The sequence below is a fragment of the Centroberyx affinis genome, unplaced genomic scaffold (genome assembly GCF_046629955.1).
Source record: "Centroberyx affinis isolate AG114_WGS23_722 - 3 ecotype Tasmania unplaced genomic scaffold, CSIRO-AGI_Caff_v1 ptg003850l_1, whole genome shotgun sequence".
NCBI classification, from domain to species: domain Eukaryota; kingdom Metazoa; phylum Chordata; class Actinopteri; order Beryciformes; family Berycidae; genus Centroberyx; species Centroberyx affinis.
The window spans coordinates 35,709-58,157 of record NW_027281697.1 but is presented as its reverse complement, the minus strand read 5'-3'; the positions used below and the strand labels follow the sequence as shown (position 1 = coordinate 58,157).

The window sequence follows — 22,449 nt, the reverse complement described above, 5'->3', positions numbered from 1 at the left end:
TGCACCAAAAAACAAGTTTGAGAGAAAAAAAAGTTGAAAAGAGAACATCTAAATATAGCTAGAGAAGAAGAAACAAAAGCATGAAGATGAAGATAATATTTGTTTTTACTGCGCTCACTCACAGCTGTTTAGAAGACAGGTTTGCATTTGATTTTGCTCTCAAGTTTGAATTGTCATTTCTGTGCACAGAGGAGATCCAATGACCGTCCAATGACCATACCTGACACCAGAATTTGATTTGAGTAAATAGGGTAAATCTATGGCATCTCAATTACTAATTGAATTGGGGGTAAGACACTCTTCTCTGTTGCAGCCCCACTTTGAGATTTAGGCTGATAAGACATGTCTATCTTTACATAAACTATTGCTAAGTGGAAGACAGACTGGTGTCTTCGGGTAGATCTTGACTAACTTGGACGCAGCTGTACAACCTAGCTGGCTAGCGCTCTGATTTGCAAATATGCAAGTTAGCTTCTGAAATGGCAAGATTTTTAACAGGCTTTTTCTCTCAAACAGGTTTTTTAGTATGCCTATATATTAATGTCGTGTATGTGGTAAGACGCTTAGGTCTGTAAGACATTTCTGAGGGCTTAAAAAACCTCTTGAGCGCTCCAGAAGGTCGCCGATATGTGACGTATGTATGAAAACATGTGACGTCAACATGACACTACAGGAAGTTGGACGATGTAGTTCACAAAGGGAGACGTTACAATTCACTAAGGGCAAAGCTTGTTGCAAGAACTACATCACCCAGCAAGAGAGGGATTTCGCATCCGAGGGGCTGAGTGATTTGCAAAGCAGAAGTCACTCGAAAGGGATTAGCTAGCTTGCTAGCAGTTGAAATCTCTTTAGATGTTGGAAATATCGCTAAATCAGCTACTTTGAACGCCGTTCAAACATCGAAGGTATTGCATTTGCTTATTATCGATCATTGTTTACGTTAGCGTTAGAATCGATTTCATTTTTTCCGTTAAGCCATCATACCGAGTTGGATACATTAGCTAGTAACGGTAATATTAGCGTGTTGTTTTTCTAGCCAACGTCAGCTTTCATTTTCATTTCTCGTGACAGGAAACAGGATGCTATTGTGACAGTTAGCCAACGCGTCAAAAATGATACGTGACTTTCTCTCTCTCTTTCTTTGTCTCTCTCTATTTCTCTCTCTCTCTCTCTCTCTCTCTCTCTCTCTCTCTCTCTCTCTCTCTCTCTCTCTCACACACACACACACACACACACACACACACACACACACACACACACACACACACACACACACACACACTCCCCCCCTCTCCCCTGTCTGTTCCCTCAACATTTTCCACCTGAACCGTTATCTGGTTACCTCCTCTTTCCCTAACCCACTACACTTGCCACCATTTATACCAATAACACCTTTGGTCACTACTCAACTCCACTCTCTTCATCATCAGTAATACAGCTGAACCCCTGCTGTTGCCATGGCGATCCTCTTTGCTGTGGTGGCCCGTGGAACCACCATCTTGGCCAAGCATGCTTGGTGCGGTGGGAACTTCCTGGAAGTCACAGAACAGATTTTGGCCAAAATCCCTTCGGAGAACAACAAATTGACGTACAGCCATGGCAGGTAGGCTTAACATGTGCATACACACACACACACACACCAACACCACAAAACGTTCACCCACTCAGACACTCGCGTACCATGGTTACGCCTGTTTTCTTGACTGTCATACCCTACCAGTTTGTGTGTGCAGGCAGGCGTCATCGTATGATAAGAGTTAAAAAGTGAACCCTTAGTAAGAGTCAACTGCAAGGAGAGTAAAAACAGTGGGTGGAAAACCACCCAGAGTGTTGTATAACAGACCCCACAACCTGAGGGACATGTAATTCTTGTAATATATACAATGTAATCTATATGCTCAAGTGGCATGTGGACTGACATATATTGGTAAGATCACTAGACGACTAAAAACTAGTGTATCAGCAAAGGAGTGCTACAAAAAATCTCAAACTTGAAAATCATGTGGCAGTGCAATTCACTCAGGTACAACAGTGTATCCTCACTCAAATAACTTGGCATTGAACAGGTCAAAGGAGAACACCGGTGTTATTTGGAGTTATAGCCCATTAATTACTGGCTGTGTGTAGTTTACATTTCCCCAATCATTTTGCAATGCATGCCATATTGTTTTAAAAATACAAACTTGTGTATTGTCTGTATTGTCAAACCTAGCTTGAAATGAACTGCTGTCCAAGCTAACAAACACCCCCCCAAATAAGACTTTGATATGGCAATAAAGTTTGTAAGGTGACATGTTTTTGGGGGACTATTTCCTGGTGGACATGTCTATTTCTTCCTGTGGGTGTCATGATTGACAATATGTGGAGAGTAACATAATGCACATGCATATGAAAAAAACAATGAAATAACGGTAAAACAGAGAAACGTTGACAAAAACCAAAGTAATATTTCATCTTTACTTTAAAGGTTTATCTAGCTCAGGCAATTTTCAAGTCTCTGGAAGTTGTTTTTCATACTGTACATAAATGAATGGCAGCAAATAGCTTCTTCTGAAGGGAGGAAAACAAGCCCTGATATCTCCAATCACCCTGACTGTGTGTAGACACCACCAGGAGTAATGTAATGTAATGTTCAATATTAATAAACTTTGAATAAACAAGCGAACAGCGCTCTGTGCAGCAGCGACGTGAACGGGCACTGCACTAGTCTGCTTAAAAGATAAAGATAAAGATGCACTTTATTGATCCCCTAGGGGAAATTCAGGTGTCACAGCAGCAATGTGACACAATGGAATCGTCTGTCTATGGAGTTACTGAATGTCTAGTATGTTCTTTAAGTGTGGCTTGTATATATTTAATTATGTGTGTATTTTTTTTTGTTCTTTTCTCTTTCTTTTCCTCTTTCTGTTCCGTTCTGTGTGCACCTTATGGTTGTTGCCAAATATCATTCATTTTCTGCGCCAGCACAGAAGTCACATGGTTAGTCACATTATCTAGCCCTTCAGGGAAGTAAGTGTGGGTATTTAGTGGCACTGTTTTTCAGTTGTCGTTAGTCTGATGAAGAACAGTGTGCTCAAAACATCTCGTACGTATCAGTGTTCCTAAATTCATACACACAGTGTGCCGAGTCTCCTTTTTGTTCAAGGGTCAACCACAAAACAAACAAATCATTCACTTGTGACAACATAACTCCCACAATTACACATATTGACACTCTAACTCTTAACGGTCTGGTCAAGACTGTGAAATGTCCAGTTCATTACTTTTGGATGAATTATTAAATCTTGCTCTCAGCTTTGTTTATGTGATTTGTTGACAATTTTTCTTTTCTCATTTCAGCTATCTATTTCATTATATCTGCCATGACAGAATCATATACCTGTGCATCACTGATGATGTAAGTATATCGTTTTCTTATATGTATATATTTGTGGGGGGGTTGAGTGATCTTAAATGAGTGTGTGCCTTAAACATTAACTTTTATTTGACTCTTTTGACTGAAGGACTTTGAGAGGTCACGTGCATTCAGCTTCCTCAGTGAGGTCAAGAGGCGCTTCCAGACTACGTACGGGTCGCGAGCGCAGACAGCGCTGCCCTACGCCATGAACAGCGAGTTCTCCTCCACACTGGCAGCTCAGATGGTGAGCATGACAAAAGCCAGAGCAATACGAGCAACAATGTCTTGGGGCTTTGTGACTGCTCTTTGCCTCAGGAGAGTCTTGATGACTAATGTAGACTGCAAAAAAGCATCATATGCCCACCGTCTACAACAATCACAGATGCCACGTATATCTTTCCCCTTCCTTCACTCCCCCTTACCTTTCTCCGTCTGGCCTCCTCCATGTAGAAACACCACTCGGACCCACGAGGATCTGATCGTGTGACTGAGACTCAGATGCAAGTGGATGACCTGAAGGGCATTATGGTCCGCAACATAGGTGAGCTTCTCCTCAGCTTTTCCTCTTTATTCAGTGGCGTTTAATCTCTTTTTGATATGTGGCCAATACCATGAGAATGTTGGAGTTAAAGATCCAATTCAGTCAGGAAAAGCTTGCCAATGGATTTCTAATTCGAGGAGTGTCATTTTTTCAGTTATTAATGGTTCATATAATTTTTTAGGATTATGATTTTTTTTTTTGGGGGGGGGGGAATAATGAAATACTTTAAATGCTATGTGTCAAGTTCTATGCAAAACAACCCTAACCCTGATGAAAAAAAAATAATAGGCATGTTCAGGCAATGTCTCAGTTGCCTTTCCTACTTCTTTAGCACTGTCCCTGGCACACAATACACAGACACACCGTTCTGTCAAATAAGCCTTATCATCAAAACTCCAGACTAGCTCATTTGTTTGGTAGACAAGTTAGCTGACCAACGTACCTCTGAGTTTGTGACTTCTTGGTTCATAAAATACAATAGTACTGCTCCTTTCTTCAGCATTGAATTATAAGCAAATTCAAGTACTTTTTGATGCCAGTTGTTGAAGTCCTGTTTCCAAAAACAACTATTGCAGGCAAAGCTTGTAGACAGAGTGAGAGTCTAATCCTTCTTCTAATTGTGCCATCCACTACATACTAATATTTTTTTATCTTTGGGGAACAAATATCTGTAATGTATATGGAACTTGGTGCCCAATGACATAATTATTTTGGCTAGTTCAACAAGCACCCAGCTGGCTGCTGTTAGACTACGGGGCACCTCTTTAACCATGCATACTGTGAACCAATAAGAGCAATCATTAAAATCTGGGTATATTTGAGGTCATTTACATCAGGAAGTAAATCGGATATTTGGAATGGTTTGATTCTGATGATAGCTAGAGGGATAGTTTCTCAAATGCCATTAGTCAAAATTCTACTACACTGATAGTTGTAATATTTTGTGTAACTTTACGTTAATATGCCCTTTGTTGTTAAACAATGATATGAGATTGGGAAATGTGATTCTCATAACACTGGACCTTTCATGTCTCCAAGTTAACGTTGGCTGTTTGTGTGTTTGTTTTGCAGACTTGGTAGCTCAGAGAGGAGAGAAGCTGGAGTTGCTGATTGACAAGACAGAAAATCTGGTTGATTCTGTGAGTTTAATGGCTCAATCTGAAATTGGAATATAGTGCCACTTTTGGTGCCAGGTTCACCCCACTTGTGGCTTTATGTTTATTTATTGGCTTGAAGATATTTTTTCGCTCTCAAATTGAGATTTTGATATAAGAGGATCAATATGACGGTATAACGTGTATATGTTGAAGCTGTAACAAGCTTATTTACATTTTTATATAATTCTGTAAACTGTTGCAACACAAACTATGTTTACATGCAGCCTAATTTACTCCAAATTCATTGACATCATAGGGGCATTTACTAGAGGACTAGAGCATCCTAACCGACTCCGATCTGATTTAAACTTCAAACTTGGTTGTTTTTGGAACAACTATCAACTGATTCAGTACAATAGTCTGATTACTTCTAGTGTGACCATGTTTCAGTCAAGTTAGGTATAATCTACCTGCAGCTGGAGCCTACATATAGACAGATATTGTCACTGATCTAATTTCCTCTCCTCCTCCTCCAGTCGGTCACATTTAAGACCACAAGTCGTAACCTGGCACGAGCCATGTGTATGAAGAACCTCAAACTGACTGTTGTCATAGTGCTGGTGTGTCTGGTGAGTATGGACAGAAATAGTAAATGATAGGAAATTGGTTATCAGCAGGATACAGCGTAATGCTTTCATAGGCAAGTGTGGTGGATTATCACATTGGTGATATCTGCGCAAAGAAAGCCCTTAGGCACGTGGTTAAGGCAGAATATCTGTGTGAAAGTGTCCATTGTGCTCCAGAATTACTGCATATCAAATGTTGAAATCGACACACATTGCAGATTTGTTTTTGATCGAGATGGCTTGTAATTTTTTTTATTTCAAGGCTTAAGTTGTTACTGCTGAGAGTTTATTAGTCAGTTTGTTTAAATAATGTTGTTTGTTTTTCAGTCAATATTAAGTTAAGCACTCCTTCCCTGAAACTCCCATAATTCTTAATTTCATTGTCTACTGACAACACATTGCAAATTGCATCAGTGCTCTTTCCTTTGTCATTTCCTCTTTGGTATTGTTTCTCAGTAACTGAGAAACTCCCTCTGTGTATTTTCATTGTGTCATTGATCCAAGAGCTGCGGGACGTGAACTTTGTCTCTATACTTTCAGGTGGTCCTCTACATTATTGTCTCTGCTGCCTGTGGAGGTCTCAGTTGGCCCAGCTGTGTCAAATAATGAGAGGCGTGGAAGAGAAAAAGAGAGGGAGATGAAGGAAGAGAGGGAGCTTCTCCTGTTCAACTCTGTTTGCCAGTGGACACAAAGGGAATCACCACTTTCCTCACTGTACTTCTCCAGCTTCAGCATCCCTGGAACACACACGCTCCTCCTCCTCCTGTCTCCTTCTCCCCTTCTCCTTCAGTAGCGTGCACATTGACTTGCCTTCTGGACAGGGAGTCCGCCATTCCCACACTAATGGACAGCAGCCATCTGGCCTAAAATTGGTCTGGAACATTAATCTTGTCTTATACTAGTCTAGTGCATTCATCTTGTCTCATGCACTTAGTGGCCTGATGTATCAGTTTGTGATACTGCTCTGATCCCCCATCCACATGTACGTAATTCAAATCAATACCTGAATGAACCACTCAGATAGCAAAGATTTTAACTTTGTTATTATTTTGCTTTTCCCTTTGAAGAGAAAGGAGAATCTAAACAGACATATGGGACATGCAAGCTGTAGATAGCGTTTTAAGTGTGTTGCAGACGCATCAGTAAGGACCCCCTGCAGTGCAATGCCTTGTCCTCTTGGTTAAAGCACTGAAGATCATTTTTTGACAAAACTGATGCAGTGTGTTTCCCCTCAGTGGCATGCGTCTATGCGTCTAACCCTATTGGAGGTGTCTTGTGAATGAGATGCCCCCTTTTTTGCTCAAAGACACTGATTTTGTGATGCCTATGTGTTATCACCAAGCATAGTTTGCAAATATCTTCTACAACACAAATGTTGTAAAGAATATGATCGTACAAATCAGTACTGATGACATTCTTATATTCAAGAAAAATTAAATCAACCCTGATTTTGAGCAAATCATTTGCTCCTTCCCACCCATGGACTTGATAGGAGGCTTCCTTTCCTTATTCCCTCTCATAGGATGCTCAATGTGCCCATGTGCCCTTTTTGTTAACACAATGCACTTTTTACACTGTACATATGTTTGCTTCCCATATGGTTTATAATCATGTAATTATTTAATTATTGTACATCCAGATTTGAAATAATAAAATCTCATGGTATCAAATGGTCGATCTCTATAGTGGAAAACAAAAAGGATGCTGTGATGCCAGACATATGAAGGGAGAACAATTCTAGCTGATTAAATAGACCTTCCAAAGGGTTGAGTTGAGTGCAATTCATTTTGTCCTAATAGATTCAAATGGCTAGCTGTTAGTTGTTGTAGATGGACTCCAACTCATCACATTTTGCTTCATAGAAGTCAAAGTTCAGGCAAACAACATTTGTTCATCAGTTCTGCTGGGCAATGACGTGAACTCAAACAATAACTGGTCTGGTACAAGTAGGTTGAGTGTTTTGAGAATCAATGCAGAGACTCTACTTTGATCTTACAAGCGATGACAGACAGTGGCGAAATAACAGGTTGCATTTGATGCTCTGAAAAAGTGAAAGGGGCTGTCGGGGCCACGAGCAGGTGAAGCCAATTTGTTCATCAGGACCGCGCCCGCGCTCCCGCGAGTGCTTGGTGACTTGCAAGCAATCAGTCCTGTGTGTAAGTGATTTGTACCGCTATCTACAGTTTATGAACTCAACATGGGGAAAAAGTATTCATTCCAGGACATGCGGTAAGAAAATGTATCTCTGTTCTCACGTAACAGTTAGACCACTCAGTGAAGATATCCAAAAATGAACTTTCTGGTATCAGAAATTAACGCTAGCTAACTTCGCTACTTATCAGCTGTGTCAGTTTGCTGGCGTTGTTTGTCTGAGTTACTCGCTAAATGGTCTTATTTTAGCTCCCAACCGCTGTATTTTACTGTTACCGTGTTTTATTTACATTTTTGACTGCATAACATGCATGTCGAAAAGTTGATTTACTACCATCTAGTGGTTGGTTGGCTCTAGTTAGATGTGGAGCTGTACTGTCAGTTGAATATTTGAGAGTTTGCTCTTTTTTCAGTTGGGTATTTCAAAATAAGCGACCGATGCAAATCCCCCAACCTTTTCTTTTTAAAGTGGCTCAGGCGTGTTTTTCAGTTTATTTTAAACCATCTATGGGCTCGTGAGAACATTATCCTTGCTATTTGTAGTTGCACCCCTTCCTCCCGTCACTACATGTTTACTCCTCTGGTCTAATTATAGGCTACACATGGCTGGAAGAGGTCTCTCCCTCAGCCAGTAGTGATAGTCCGTCAATCGGCCAAGTGGTGCTGCAAGGGGCCAGTTGTGTTTATCAGGAAATTGTGTGGCAATGACCTCACCGGTAAGAGGATCCAGGGAGTAATGAGTTACTACAAATACACTCAGCCAGGCTCCATTCAGGCTATTTTATACACATCTTAAACAACATGCATCTGCCTAGTTGGCTGTGGACTACTGATATGATTTGTTTTTATGCTTGCTTGCAAATTATGTGGTGTGCTTAGGTTTAGTTATTGAGAATCATAACTTTGGAAGATGGAGTCTCATAAGTTTTTAAGTGCATTTTGACTTAATTAGATTAGTGGTTGATACAGCAAGAGGAAATGTGTCTGATTGCTGTGTAGTCAGCCTGTGCATCAATATCTAATTTGATTATGCTGCTTTTGGTAGGGCGGCTTCCAGGATACATTAGCCCAGCTGCTGACACATCTGAAATGCCTCTATTTCTCACTAGATGGCACAAGCCAACAGTTTGGCCAGGAAACCCTTTTTTCCTTTTGTTATAAGAAAGTACAGACATCTAATATTCTGATTCTACGGAAGACAGTGTTATATTGTTCTTCAGTGTCTGCGAACAGTGCTGAATAGGCTGAGTGGTGTGTTTTTGTTCTCTGCTGCTCAACAGAGGACAGCCTTGTCGCTGTGGTATGCTGGGTGGAATCCGCCAGCTTGACCTGCTGTCCTGGGGGCCAGCTCTGCTACTGGGCTTTGGGTCGTGTGTCCCTGCGACTCATAACGGCTCGCTGTGTGACACTGGCATCTCCAATCACCCATGAACGAAAGGCACGGGCAAGGCCACAGTAGGCTTTCTGCATGGTGCCTGAGGGGCTTTGGAAATAGAGAAGCGTTGTTTTATTGATCTCAGTCTTCCACATCTACTGTGAGGATGTTCTCAAATTTATAATACGAGATGAAGTCAATAACATGTTGCATTTTTTATTTTTCTTCTAAACATGTACAGGGGAAATATGTTGAGATCCCATATCAAACAGTTGATAAGAAATCCAAGACGAATAGATAATAATCCCGTTTTAGCTTGCTTGACAAGAATGATTTGAGACTCTTCAGCCAAGTCTGACTCTGGAACAAGGGGCTCAGCGGACCACACAGAGTGGGTGGCAATTTACTGTCGGAGATATGGGGGGTGTCGGGCTACACCGTTCAGTCATAGTGAACAGTGTAGGCCTGCTTGAACAGGGGGGTGGTTATGTGGTGAAATGCATATGGAAGTATAGAAATTTAGTCTAATTTGCCTCAATTTCATAGGAATTCTGAGTATCAAATGTTTTGTTTTTGTTACAGGCGACTGGGAGACTATGTTGCACCACTGAGGCTTTAGTTCTGAGTCTTAACCACTTTGACTGCTTAAGACTATAGAAGTTGTTCTACGGCTTTGTACTGACAACAAGCAACACCTCGGCACCCTGGACAGTAAACAAGGCTACTTGGTGAAGACCTGTGGGGAAATGTTTCAAGTATTATACAACTAGACCTCAAAAATAACAAAATAGAAAGGCTATTTTCTTTTAACTCAGACTCATTCGATTTTGTAATCTTTTCAGGGAGTAATTTATCAGCATATTCTGTACCAATGATTGACATCTTGTCACTAGCCAAGATTAGGCTATAGTTCCCAGGGTAAGGACCTTGTATGGATTAAACAGAAATAGCGTGGGTCTTTGGGGTCTTAGGGGTCTTAGGCGCTGGTGTCACATCTATGCTGTAATGTCAGGATCAACTGTAGGGTTGTTTGTGTACAACAAAAGGTCATGTCCTCAGACTGTGTGTGATTGTCAGTGAAGGACTGTGGAAAAGTTGTATTGGCTATACCAAGATTGTAATGGGTCTTAAACAAGTTTCTATACAGATTCTGGTTGGGATCTAGAAATTTCTCATAAAATGGGCACAAGCCAACATTCTCCTGTACCTAGGCCTCTTGTTGTTCTATTCTCCTTTTCACTTTTCCCTCCCCAAAAAGCCGCCTGATCTGTTCTCTTATAAAGAGGGACTTTGGCTGCTTAGCAACAGTGAATGACTTGGCCTGGCAGACCTTGGCCACTCCCCCCTGCAGTGGGCTCGGCATGGATAAGGTAACATGTTGCTTTCTCCCTCGCTCTCTCTGGCCTGTAAACTCGGGAGTGGAAAACTGCACCGGGCTCAGTCCTCAGCCGGACCTTGAGATGCCTGCATTTGCAAGCAGAGTGCAGCCATGTCACTGATAGTGGCTCACACAAGGGCTTGACAGACTGCTGAACCACTGCTGCAGCAGGCCGGCTGGACTTAGCCACGTTACTACAGGGAGAGGAGATAAAAACAGAATCTAATGCCTGCACAGAGGGGACCCTCAGTCAGGCTGTGATGTTACTGATGCACGGTTGACTCTGAGCACAGGGAGGGAGGGAGGGAGGGGTGGGGGGGGCTGTTGGTGTCTGTCTGAAGCCGCCTCACACACCACCGCCTGCCCACGACTACAGGGCTAGTTGGCTGGATTTAGCGCTGTTGAAGGAAAGCAGTAATGGGATTGTCTCTGAGACGGTAAAGTGAGTCGGATGAACCCGCAAAACCTGAGTGATCTTTGGCTTGATACAGCAGCCGACACAGCTCTGACTGGTGGTGAGGCTATTTCTTTTTCACTGCAAATCAATGAATGGAGAGGACAAGTGTGGAGGTATATCAAGTTGATTCATATAAGTTGTTTGACACAGATTATAGTTTTTAGTGAACAGTAAATGGTGTAGACCTAGTGTCTGGAGTTTGTAATTTAGCTTTTCTCAGATTGTGTTTCGTTCTTTCTGTTAGCTAGCTTGGTGTCTTGTGTAGCTTGTATCTCGTGGTTTTATTTTTCCATAAACATAGTCCAGTCATGGTTTGTGTCAGGTGCAAATGCACTTTACGTAACACACCCTGCCCAGGGAGATTTCAACCACTAAAATGACTGCTATGAATTAGTAATGTACTTGGAAAGAATATGCAATAGCCTTGGAGGGATAGTTGTTGCCAAGGTCCAGTAAGTATGCCTATATATTTTATTTGATTCCAGTAATGTAGGTTCCTTGTGCCTTTAAATGGTTGCTCCTGGTTGGATAAGTCTGCAAATGACTAAGCATTCTGTTTCTAAGGAAACCTTTCTATTTCGTGGGGAGACCAAGTGAGGTGTGTTGCTGCTCTGCCTGTTTAACAAACATATCATTCATCCAGATTTGGACTATTGGCCTCTGATAGGTACCAAGCTGATGAAAACAGAGTGGCTTTGATATCCTACCAGCTGTACAGTAGTGTCAAAAATGGCAGAATTTGCAATGTGTTAAATATCAATACCCACTAGGCCTAATTATTGACATATTTTCAAAATATAATTCCCCAAACTTCTCAGCCAAATATCACTATTGAGAATTGATTAGCTCTCAGAAGGAATGTCAGAGGAATTCCAGTTATTTTCATTGCAGTATACATATATACAGTGCATTACAACTGAGGACACTCATTTATGCCTGCTGGGGTCGTTTTCTGTTAAACATTGGGTTTAACATAGGGGACACCTAGTCTTGTTTTTTGAAAATAATGTGTCATGTTTTATCCAGAGACGTGTCTCTCAGGAAACAAGATATTCTGTGCCTTAAGCAAGTTTGTATGAAATCAAATATTTACAATAGGATCTTGGAATCATATAGTCAATATAGTCACCCATTGCTTGTTAGTGATTCCTCTACAGTATCCCATTAGCTAATTAGGGTTTGCTTTAAATTAAAATAAAAATACATGGGTTCTGTTGAAGATTCAGATGAAGTTATGTCGGATGACAGAAACCACTCAGTGTAATTAGTCTTGTTCAATGGTTTAGTTACTGTGCAAAAGGGAGTACTCCAGCCCTGTAGCTAGCTTTGGCGTTATCTGCCACCTAGTGACTGCAGGTGTATTTGGCTCCTCCTCCCTACGTTGAGGTGACACTGTTCAGTTGCATCACTCAGATTACGTGAGCGAAAGAAAAGGCTCAATTTGACACCCAAAGCATTCAACTACTGGGTTATGTTTTGGGATTGCCATCAAAAGAAATTTCCAGCTCAGCAGTACAACACACCGACAAGCCCAAAGTGAGCAGGCTGTTGTCCAAGGATTGAAATGTTCGGCTAACATGCCTCACACTATGACCTGAAAACTTTACCCCTTGATTCTTGTTCAGTATTTCAATTTACACATGTATTTCTGTGGTAGAACCCTCTTGCAACCCTCCAAACCCTGTGCTCACATTTGTTTTCATTTAGTTATACAAGTTTCTTGCATTTAGTTATATTCACCCTGGGAAAATGGCATGGCCTCACTGATCCTGCCCCTCCTTTCTCCACCAGTACACTCCCTCTCTTATTAAACTAGACAGAAGTGCAGCAGACCATGCATAACTTTGCTTCGAACAGTCAAGATTTATGTTGAACTGTCCCACTCCCAAGGAGGTCAATGTGATTACAACTGGGGCTGATGCGACTATAAAACTGCACAATGTCGCCCTTTTGCTGTAGAGGCATGTTTAAGTTGTTAATTATTCCCATAAAGTTTGTCCCAAAAATTGTTTCCTTTCCTTAAATAGGCCTATACCAGTATATCAGATGTCTGCATACTGGAACATTTTCTGTTTGTTGGTGACTTGATATCTTACTCTCTGGCAGTACCACACTGGTGCCTTTGTTTTAGCAGTGGCTGGAAAGCTTAGCAGTCCAGTCAGCGTTAGTAAGCTTAAACAAACACAACAGTACACAACGAAGCTGTTTAGACTGGCGTTCAGGGCTCATGTCAAAGGCCCCTGGGCTCATTTCGGAGCAGTAACATGGCTCCACATTTGGAATGTAACTGCTCATCGGTCCTCATATGAACACAAGCTGTTAACCAGCAAGCTTTAATAAGGCTGTGATAATACAATGGCACATCCAGTGGTAGTCTCTTTTAGAAATACTGTAAAGTGTATACCAATGGAAACAAGTACCCTATTCATCCTCACAATTGTCTTGATGTACAGTGATGTGTCCATCATTAAACAAAAGGTAGAATACTTAAACATAAGTCACATCCAACATTTTAAGTAAATTTAGATCTTCTAGCCCATAGCTTAACCATGAGATATTTCAGGCAGTCCTGCACTACAGTATAACACTAACATGATCTTTGGTGACTTTTGCATTTTTCATTGAACTAAGTCATAAATAATTTGTTGAGTATCCAGCTTATGTTACAATGGCTGGTTACTAGCCTTATAGCCTTACCACTAACTCAATATACTGACTGCATAACGAGGCATGTGGTAGAGGTTGAATAGGATTTTTTTTTTCCTCATTGAGATCCTACAGTTTTGCCTGCTATGCTTTGACCCAAGAAATAAAGCATCAGCAATACTCCTTATTTTGATCCTAACCAATGTGCTGAGTGACATTTTAATTCTTTGAAAATGTTTGAAGCTCTCAGCACATATTGCTCAGTTGGGTGTGGTTGGTTTTTTCAGATTCTGTTAAATGTAAAAGATGTGGTGATCATAGATTGTGTTGCTCTTAAACCATATATGTTTATATCTCTTCACAGATCATGCCTGATGAAGAAATCTGATGGATTATAGTCCTATCCAAGTGTGAGGTTTTTAATTTAAATGTAATCTACACATGTAGACATAAACTCCAGTTACAGTTCTAAAATGTCCAATAAGACATTTAATATGTCCACTGAGAACAAGGTTGAGACCACAGGTGGTCCTTTGCCCCACAGCGGCCTGCAACTGGCCCTCTCATCTGGGAATCATTACAGTAACTTATCACCATCCCCTGGATCCTCTTCCGCTGATTCCTCCAGAAGTACGAGCAACCTGAGTGACAGAGACACCAGCAGCCCCCCTGACATCAACATGCTGGAGTGCTGCCTGAGTGAAGGCTCCCCTGTGGACAGCTCCTACAATGCAGAGACAATTGGCAGCAACAAATCAATATTCACCACCTCACCAAATGACTACATGCTCTCTGGTGTGACCATGAACCTGAACCAAACTTTTATTGCCACACCCGTTAATGGCAGTGTGAATTTCTGGAATGAAAACATTAGTCTGGTGATGAGCACCCTAGAGACGGGATTGGAGGACCAGAGCGTTGGCAAGGACACAGAGGCTGGAGGTGACAGTACAGTGACGTCTCCAGACTCTGCTGGGAGGGACAGCCAACTGAATTCATGTGAGACTTCCCGTAGAGGCTCCAGTGAGAATGACTGCTGCTCCCTTAGCTCTGAGGAGATGGTAATAAGGAGCAGCAGTTTTTGTCTGGAGGACGAGACCCTTCCGGTAATCTCTTCCCGGGAGGAAGTGTCCATGTCCCCAGCCACGGGCTCCGCAGCCTTGCCTGCTGAGGCTAGCCTGCTGTCAGCCTCTCTGCCAGATGTCTGCATGGGGGTCCAGGAGCAAAGATCTACGAAGGGAGTCACAAGTGAGAACACAGGCCCTCCATGTCTTGGTATGACTTTCACCCAGGCAGATGACTGGGGGCTCCCCACTGAGGAAAATGATATGGCAACATCCAACTCTCTTGTAGCTCTGCCAAGTGAGAATGAAGCGGGTCTTCTGAGGACCTTTTTGTGTGAAACGACTCCTGCAGATTCTGGAGGAGTGGCTCCACCCTCTGCTGAGACTAGTGCTGAAGCAGTTCTGTTGCCCTATTTCATTGGGACATTCACACCAGAACAAGGCAAGACCTTTGTGGCCCCTGCGTCGGATATGCAAAATGATGGAAACGATGTTCAGACCTCCACCCCAATTCAAAGCATTGGGAACAAGATGCTCAACCTCCCCTCATTTTCAGAGTCTCCCTGTACTGGGAGCACAGGTAGCCCAGCAGTCCACCCTGCTAAACAGCAGCAAATTTCTCTCACTCCAAAACAACGGTTGGTTGCCAGACTGCCTCCCTCAGCCAGCAGAGTCAATAAAATAGAAATCAAAAAGTTTCCTAAGCCAGACTTCAGCAGTGTAAAATCTAAAATCATAACAAGACCTGCACATCAGCTGGCAATGTCAGGCCCTGCCTCACAACACAAACCATCACAAGTCAATGGACACAGCAAACAGAGTCAAGTATACAGAAGAGCTCCTATGAGTGTAGCTCACGCCAAGGTGAAGAATAGCACTACTGTTCCCTCTACTACCACAAAAACGATCAATAATGCTCAGAGTGGAGTGAATACAGGGGCTGCTTACTTGGGCATGACATTAATCCAGTCATTTGAACATGATCCTATTGCTGCTGAGGCTCTTACTGGTCCTCTGGTTACTGATGGGGATAGAGAAGGAGAGAATGGAGCATCCCTGTCTGACCACCTCCCCGCTGGAGCTGAACATGCTGCTTCAGCTCACTGCAGTCATGCCAGCTCCGAAACAGAGCAGGCGGCCTCTAGCCAAGTAGCAGCCGCCTCAGCACAGCACCCTGGCAACAAGACCATCTGCTTCTCGCCCTCAGCAAAAACACCTGACCAAACGGATCCTAAACCAACTCCAACCACTGGGTGCTTAAAGAAGGACGTATCAGAGAGAACAGGGGCCAGGTCAGGCTCAGTTTTGAGTCGGGACAAGCCTCCTGTCTCCAAGACACGGCCCCGTTGCTCATCTGAGAGTTCCTCATTGTCATCTAGGCCCCCCAGGGAGAACAGAACTGCCCCCAGCTTGTCATCAAGCTTTACCACCCCCAGAGCTTACATCCACCTGGGCCAGAACAAAGCAGGGAACCTGAACTGCTCCAACCAGAACAAACTGTCGAGACAGACTGAGGCCAGGAGGGGAACTGCTGAAAACTCCAACAGAGAGGTCAGGAAGATCAGCCTGGTGGTGAGTAGACACTGTAGGGACTTGGAATGACAATGACTCTGTCCCCTAGATTAACACATACATTAGTGTACATATTATTACGTTTTATTACAGTGGTAAGAACTGCATTTGCTGATGTTGCATGATTGTTAATACTGTTAATATTTATCCACCACTGTTTGTTTTTTGTTTGTTTTTTTAAAGCCAAGCTTTTATTAAATAGTCTCTATTACTGTATATCTCTGAGGACAAGAAACAAGAGAAGCTGCTGCTGCTCAGTCTCCAGCAAACACTCCATGTGCTTGTTTATTGCTTAGTATTTTTTAGAGTAGGAGGAAGAAAGAGTTGGTTGGAGATGGCTGAGAATCTCAGGGGAAATATTATACAATAGCAACTTGTTTCTGTGCACATGAGCCTTCCCAATATCCTTTCTGGTATGGCTGTACTGTGCTTTCTGTGTTGTGAGCTATCTGGGCCTGTTGCATGGGACTGAGGGACTAACAAACGGTTCTTATTGCAGTCAGAGTCCTCTAAATCATCAGCAACAGGAGCCACATGTGATGAGAGCAAGAGCAGATTTGGTGCACGGCCTTCACCTAAACGAGCTAGAGGAGCGGCAGCCTCCCAACCTCCAGCTGCCTGTCCCAGACCAGCCCCTCTGTCAACCAGGCAGAGGCAGGGGAACTTGGGGAGGGATGAATGCAGCACCTCCAAAGCCATAGGCTCACCACAGCCCAAGCAGAGAAGCACTACAGGTAGGACTCATCTTAATTGGACAAAGTTAAATACACACTATGTGTTGGATTGACATCCTGTTAAATGGAGCCTGTGATAACACTGAAGGAGACTTTGGACAGAGTTTGATTTGTTCCACACAGTGAAAGTGAGAAATCCGTTCAGTAGATAAACACTGACTGTAGGTCAAAAGGAATACCCTTACAAGCCATACAGCATGACTTGCCTTTGAATAAGCAGAGAGCAAATGATTTCCTAGCCATTTCCTGTGTTGTGTAAACAGACAGAACTGTGTTGTAATAGGTTAGGTCTGTTTAACTCTGTCTAGAATAGGAATAAGCACAGTAAAGAGATGTCGAGCTGAAGGACCATTTTGGATTGAAGGCAGTGCTAGGTGGCTTATATAACTGATACTAGCTCTGAATCCTTCAACGCAACACAGTGATGTAGTTGTGAAACTATTGCACTTTTCAAATGAGTGAAAAACATTATTGATTTGTTTATTGGCTTGCAGTTATAATTTCATGACCAGATAACGGATGACAGATATAGATAACTGATATTGAAAACATTATTTACTACAATTCATAGTCTGTATTTGCACAACATACTTTTTATGTTGAAATTAAACAGGTTGCAGTACAGCAATCTCTCCATCAGAGGGAAATCTTGAGCAGTTCCTCTATTGCTTTCTTCTTCCTGATGAGCTCAGCCTGTGTTGAGTCCACAGGAATTGTGCTGGATACAGATGTCACCTCCGGTCCCTTGTCCAGGTCTTGGAGATAAACAGCCTACTCCCTCTGCCTACCACTCCTCTTAGTAAGAAGAGTCCTGGGGAAGGAGGGGGGGGGACTCTTCCTCTGATGGGAAGCCAGCTGTGCTAATGGAAAAAGCAGGGGAAGGAAAGGGAGGTTTTGAGCTCACCACTACTGTTAAACTGAGAACACAATGTTTGAAACAAGCTCCCTTACAACAGTATGACTGCAGTAACCCTCTCGTGCTCCAAGTAAAGGGACAAGGGATACATTGTTTTGCTTATTTTTTTGTAGATTGAGCTTGGTAATATTTGTCATATGTTTGCCCTAGTCAACAAGATAGGTAAGTATTGTATGATTTTCCATATTAAACACGAAGATTAAAAAAGAGGAAAGCAGGTAACCTCTCAGGGATCCTATTTTTCCTCATGCATGGATAAATAATTAGATTGTTTGTTCTCTGTGCAGAGCTTTTTAAATTTGACTCACACGGTTTTGCTCCTGGACACCAGCCTCTAAAATATGCCATGACCGGACTCATTATATAACCAAGAGAGGAATATTGAGTGGTTTAATAGGCCTGATGTGGAGTGAGGCCAAGTCTGCCTGGTAGCTCTGTGGACATTATTTTATTGCCAGTGTTTTGACTTGATGAACAGTGCACCACTGAGCTCACTCTATGCACTTGTCCATAGCAAAGAGGTTATCCACTGATGTTTGACTGTTTGTTTGTACTCTGTTACATCTCAGCCAATCAGAGGGCACAGGCAACAGAGGAGCCATCCCTCAGAGGGAGTACTAGGCCCTCAGTGAATGGATCCCGACCCTCTCAGACTCCCAGTCGCCCCTCTCACATGGGCTCTACCTCCACTCCTGCCTCTAGACTGCCACGCAAGCCCCTGGGCCCGACCAGGAGCCTTCCAGATGCCAGCGTTCATAGTGAGCAGAGTGGAAGCTCAGGGAGCACACAAGGTGAGCCAAACGAGGGTTCACATAGTTTTTAGCTAAAAACTAATTCAGTGCCTATATCCGATTACATAAAAGTATCAAAATCCATTTTTATACAGGCTGTTTTCCAGGGTCAGACCACAGTGTTCACTGTGGCTTTTGAGGGCACATCTGGCCACAGAGGGGAGGGGCTGCGGTGGTCATGGTGACCCACTTTGGGGGGCTGGGCTGTGCTTGGATGTAAATCACCCCTGGGCAAATCTCTTCTAAGGGATTTAAGAGGACCACCTCTGCCAAGATACAGGGATTTGGCATCTTGAAAACATTGACATTTTCAGATTTCTTAGTTTAAATTCTTTCTCAGTGGAAGTAGAATCTGCACACTGTTATCAACAAAGCACATGCAGTAGTCTATAAGTATTTAAGTATATAGTGATGTGCAGATTGACTGTAATACATTCCTTCTGTCAAATCCATCAGGTGCAATAGAAGTGTCAACACCATGTTAGGCTATGAATGTGATATTTATCTGTACTCTCTCATATCCCACTTTTGTGTGGTACTCTAACACTAAGACATGTCTGCCATGTTGAAAGAAGCACTGTGCAACATGAATGAGCTGAACTGCAGTGAATGAGGGATGCTAGCAAAAATCTCACCCTGTTTTGCTGAGCTGTGCATGGTTATAATGAGAACTTTGTTGTGGTATTTCCCTGACTGGTGTATTGTATAAAGGGAAGGAGCACTATTAGACAATGAGCCTTTTTCCTCCCCGCATCTTCAACAGCATACAGCTCTCTGAATGGCTGAGGTCGTCTGGGACCCCCACGCGTGGTTGTCAGGGCAACGGGTTCTGTTCCACTCTAGTTCACTCGCAGCCTTGCCTAGAGGGGAGAGAGAGCAGACATATACAATTGATGTCTGCCTAGGTGGATTTAAGGGGCGCGCTTGTTTTCCTCGTTTTCTTTCCTTTTTATCTCAAACGTTTCAATGGCTGGTTACACGGGACTCCGCAGTTGTACTTGGACTGAATTTCCGGTTTACATTTTCACCAACTCCTCTTCAATTTCACAAGGCAGTGCAGGCTCCAGCTGTGATCTCACTCTCTTGACATGCCTGCTCATTGGATCCTATCGCTTTTGTATCATCCCTTTGTTAACCGCCTTTAATGGCAAAGATAGAAAACAGCTATGGAGAAGTAAGTGAGACTGAAATTTGAATCTGAATGGGGTGTCCATGGTCAAGTGTTTTGTTGGAAGAGCTTCAGAATGACCACACCAGTTTGGCTCAGAGAACATCATCTTGTTTACCATGCTGGATATTGCCATTTAGATTGTTCATAGGTTTGTTTGTATACAGTACATGAGACATCTTGTTCTGCTAGATTTTGTGTCATAATGGTATGAATAATGACTCCCTTTCTTAATTCAATTAATTTTCTTTTGACTGAAGTTTTCTATTTGTCCACATTTTAAAAATGGCAAGCTTAAACAATTTTTGTTACCTTGTAGCACATGAGTTTGTATTTGTTACACAAGAAAATATTGACTGTTTACATCCTCCTTAAGTAGGTTGACATGGCCATTCTTATGCAGGTTACAAACAATTCATCTAATAACTGATGACTACATTAGGTGTCGGTGATGATTACAGCAGTACTGTATTTAAGGCACTGAGGTGTTGCAATGCCTGGTGAATTTCAAGTGTTGGTACAAAAACTGCAGTATCTGTTATCTGCAGTATTTAACAAGCACCTTTGTTCTGTCCAACAGTTTCTGGGGGAGCTGCACACAGACCCACCTCATTCAAAACTGCTGTATTGAAAGCCAGGCTCATCACAACCCCAGGGAGGAACACTGGACCAAGTAAGATGACCGCACCCACCAACCCACGCACACACAGGCGCTCTGCATTTCATACTTGTTTTTTTTCCTGTCTTGTTTGTTTTCCCCGTCTCATTGTATTGTTTTGCTCTAAATCATTCAGCCAATTCTAATCAGATTAAAATTACCTTTCCATTATGACTTCCTTCCCAAAATCCCATGTGTAGAATAAAGAAGATTAGAACTACATTGATTTTACATCTGTTATCAAATCCTCACAGCATGATAAGGAAATGGCCCCATGAAATCTGAATAGACAGAAACTGATTAAAGCCTACCAAAACACTGACCTCATGCTTGAATACTAGGTTGCTCCAAAACTATGGCATCGTTACTTCCCTAATGTTATTTGATTTGCATTGTAACCATATTTGGTTAAGCCTCTTTGATATTGATTGAATTAAACTCTACTGTTATCCCTGTTGACCACTCGGTGTCCTTGATCAAACCCCTTGAATTGGTTCTGATTTATAAGCTCTCTGCGGTTCAGCAATCGAGGTCAATTGTCAGTGTGCCTGCCGCATTATGGGTCAGATCAATTCCAACCTCTTGTCTCACCTGGATATTCTGGTTGTAACAGCTTTGGCCACAGCATGCAAGCCTGCTGCTTCCACCACCCAAGGGTCTTCAAAGTCTGCAGTCAGTCCTCTGAAAAGGGCTGCCTCTTCAAGACTTGTTCGTCTAACCTCCGGCGTACCTGGTAAGAAAGTTCTCTTTCTTTGTGTTTTGTCACGAGCTATGCTCCTAATAATGTGCTTTAATTTATTGTGTTATTTATCTCTGAATGTTTACCATGTTATAGTGCTTGTGTCCAGACAGTACCTCTGTTTGTAGCTGAGACTATTAATAAAATAAATAATTTCAGGCTGTTCAGCACTGTCAAGAATGTGTGGTACTTGACTGAATTCCATGTGGTTTGTGAATCCTGAGTTTAATTTAGACCAGAGTCCTCAAGGTCTGGGACCCTTAATGTTGTGCATAGGCCAGCCTCCACTGTTCTCAGCCTCTTTTGCATGAGTTTCCTGTAAACATAATCCCACTAAAGATGTAATTAGGGCCCTCTGTTTGATTGGCCTTTGTTACTCACTGCTGCCTGGCACATAGTGCTTGATACACGTTTTGGAGATCTTCTTTTGGTTTTTCCTTTTTTGATTCTGGCTACAGAAATGTATGTAATTCTGTGATGGTTGTTCTAACTCACCAGATGTATTGACATGATGAGCTTTTTATTCCAAGAGTGAACTTGGGAAAAATGTTGTAATCACAGTATAATGCCAGGCTCTTGAGTTGTGCATCCTGTAAAGTCAAGATCATAATTGGTGTAATGAACCTCTGTTCTGTTTTTGTTTGTAGGGTTCTTTAAAAAGGCGGGCTGGAGGTTGTTATATAGCATTACAGTACAATGGCACTTGCAGTTAACCTAATGAGTGCCAGCACATTGTATAGTGAGCCTTTGATCAAATATGTGTCACCATAGTTGAAGAGTTGTTTTTACAGAGAGCTGTTGTTTTCAGCTCAGCTCATGAGAATCAACCTTGCTTTCAGCAATCCACCGTCTCCCGCCATTTCTCTTCCCCTCTGCTGGTGACAAGGGGAAAGGTAGAATAGAGTAAATGAAAGGGAGAGTAGGGAGCCAGATTATATTCCCATTGGCTGCTGTTTATGCTGTCCGCTCCTCCCACTCCTCTCTCTCTCTCTGTCTCTCTCTCTCTCCCGACCCCACCCCCTCTCCTCTCTTCCTAGCATCCCGGCTCTGCTATAGCACCGCCATCATCAAGCTTGGAGATGCTGCTCTGCTCTGCTGTAAGAGCTTTACGTGCTCTGTGAATGGCTGAAGGCTGGCTT

The 22,449-nt window shown here is 42.5% G+C and overlaps 1 protein-coding gene across 2 annotated transcripts; it reads left to right on the top strand.

Annotated features, from left to right (window-relative positions):
* The first annotated feature begins 778 nt into the window (after nt 1-778).
* sybl1 (synaptobrevin-like 1) lies at nt 779-7,353 on the top strand. 2 transcript variants are annotated; one of them, XM_071541309.1, is made up of 8 exons: nt 779-905; nt 1,431-1,603; nt 3,340-3,397; nt 3,504-3,641; nt 3,848-3,938; nt 5,010-5,077; nt 5,572-5,664; nt 6,202-7,353. In XM_071541309.1, the coding sequence occupies exons 2-8, from the start codon at nt 1,458-1,460 to the stop codon at nt 6,265-6,267; spliced, it is 660 nt and encodes a 219-aa protein (XP_071397410.1). In that variant the 5' UTR covers nt 779-905; nt 1,431-1,457; the 3' UTR covers nt 6,268-7,353. The 2 variants fall into 2 exon arrangements, with proteins under 2 accessions (XP_071397410.1, XP_071397411.1); XM_071541310.1 differs by lacking the exons at nt 779-905; nt 3,340-3,397 and having other exon boundaries at nt 1,458-1,538.
* The last annotated feature ends 15,096 nt before the right edge of the window (nt 7,354-22,449 follow it).

Bases quoted from the DNA above. Each gene is read 5' to 3' on its own strand.
- sybl1 (XM_071541309.1), top strand. From the start codon at position 1,458: ATGGCGATCCTCTTTGCTGTGGTGGCCCGTGGAACCACCATCTTGGCC. The intron at 3,939-5,009 runs GTGAGCTTCTCC...TTTGTTTTGCAG, and splicing joins CATTATGGTCCGCAACATAG to ACTTGGTAGCTCAGAGAGGA. The intron at 5,665-6,201 runs GTGAGTATGGAC...CTATACTTTCAG, and splicing joins TCATAGTGCTGGTGTGTCTG to GTGGTCCTCTACATTATTGT.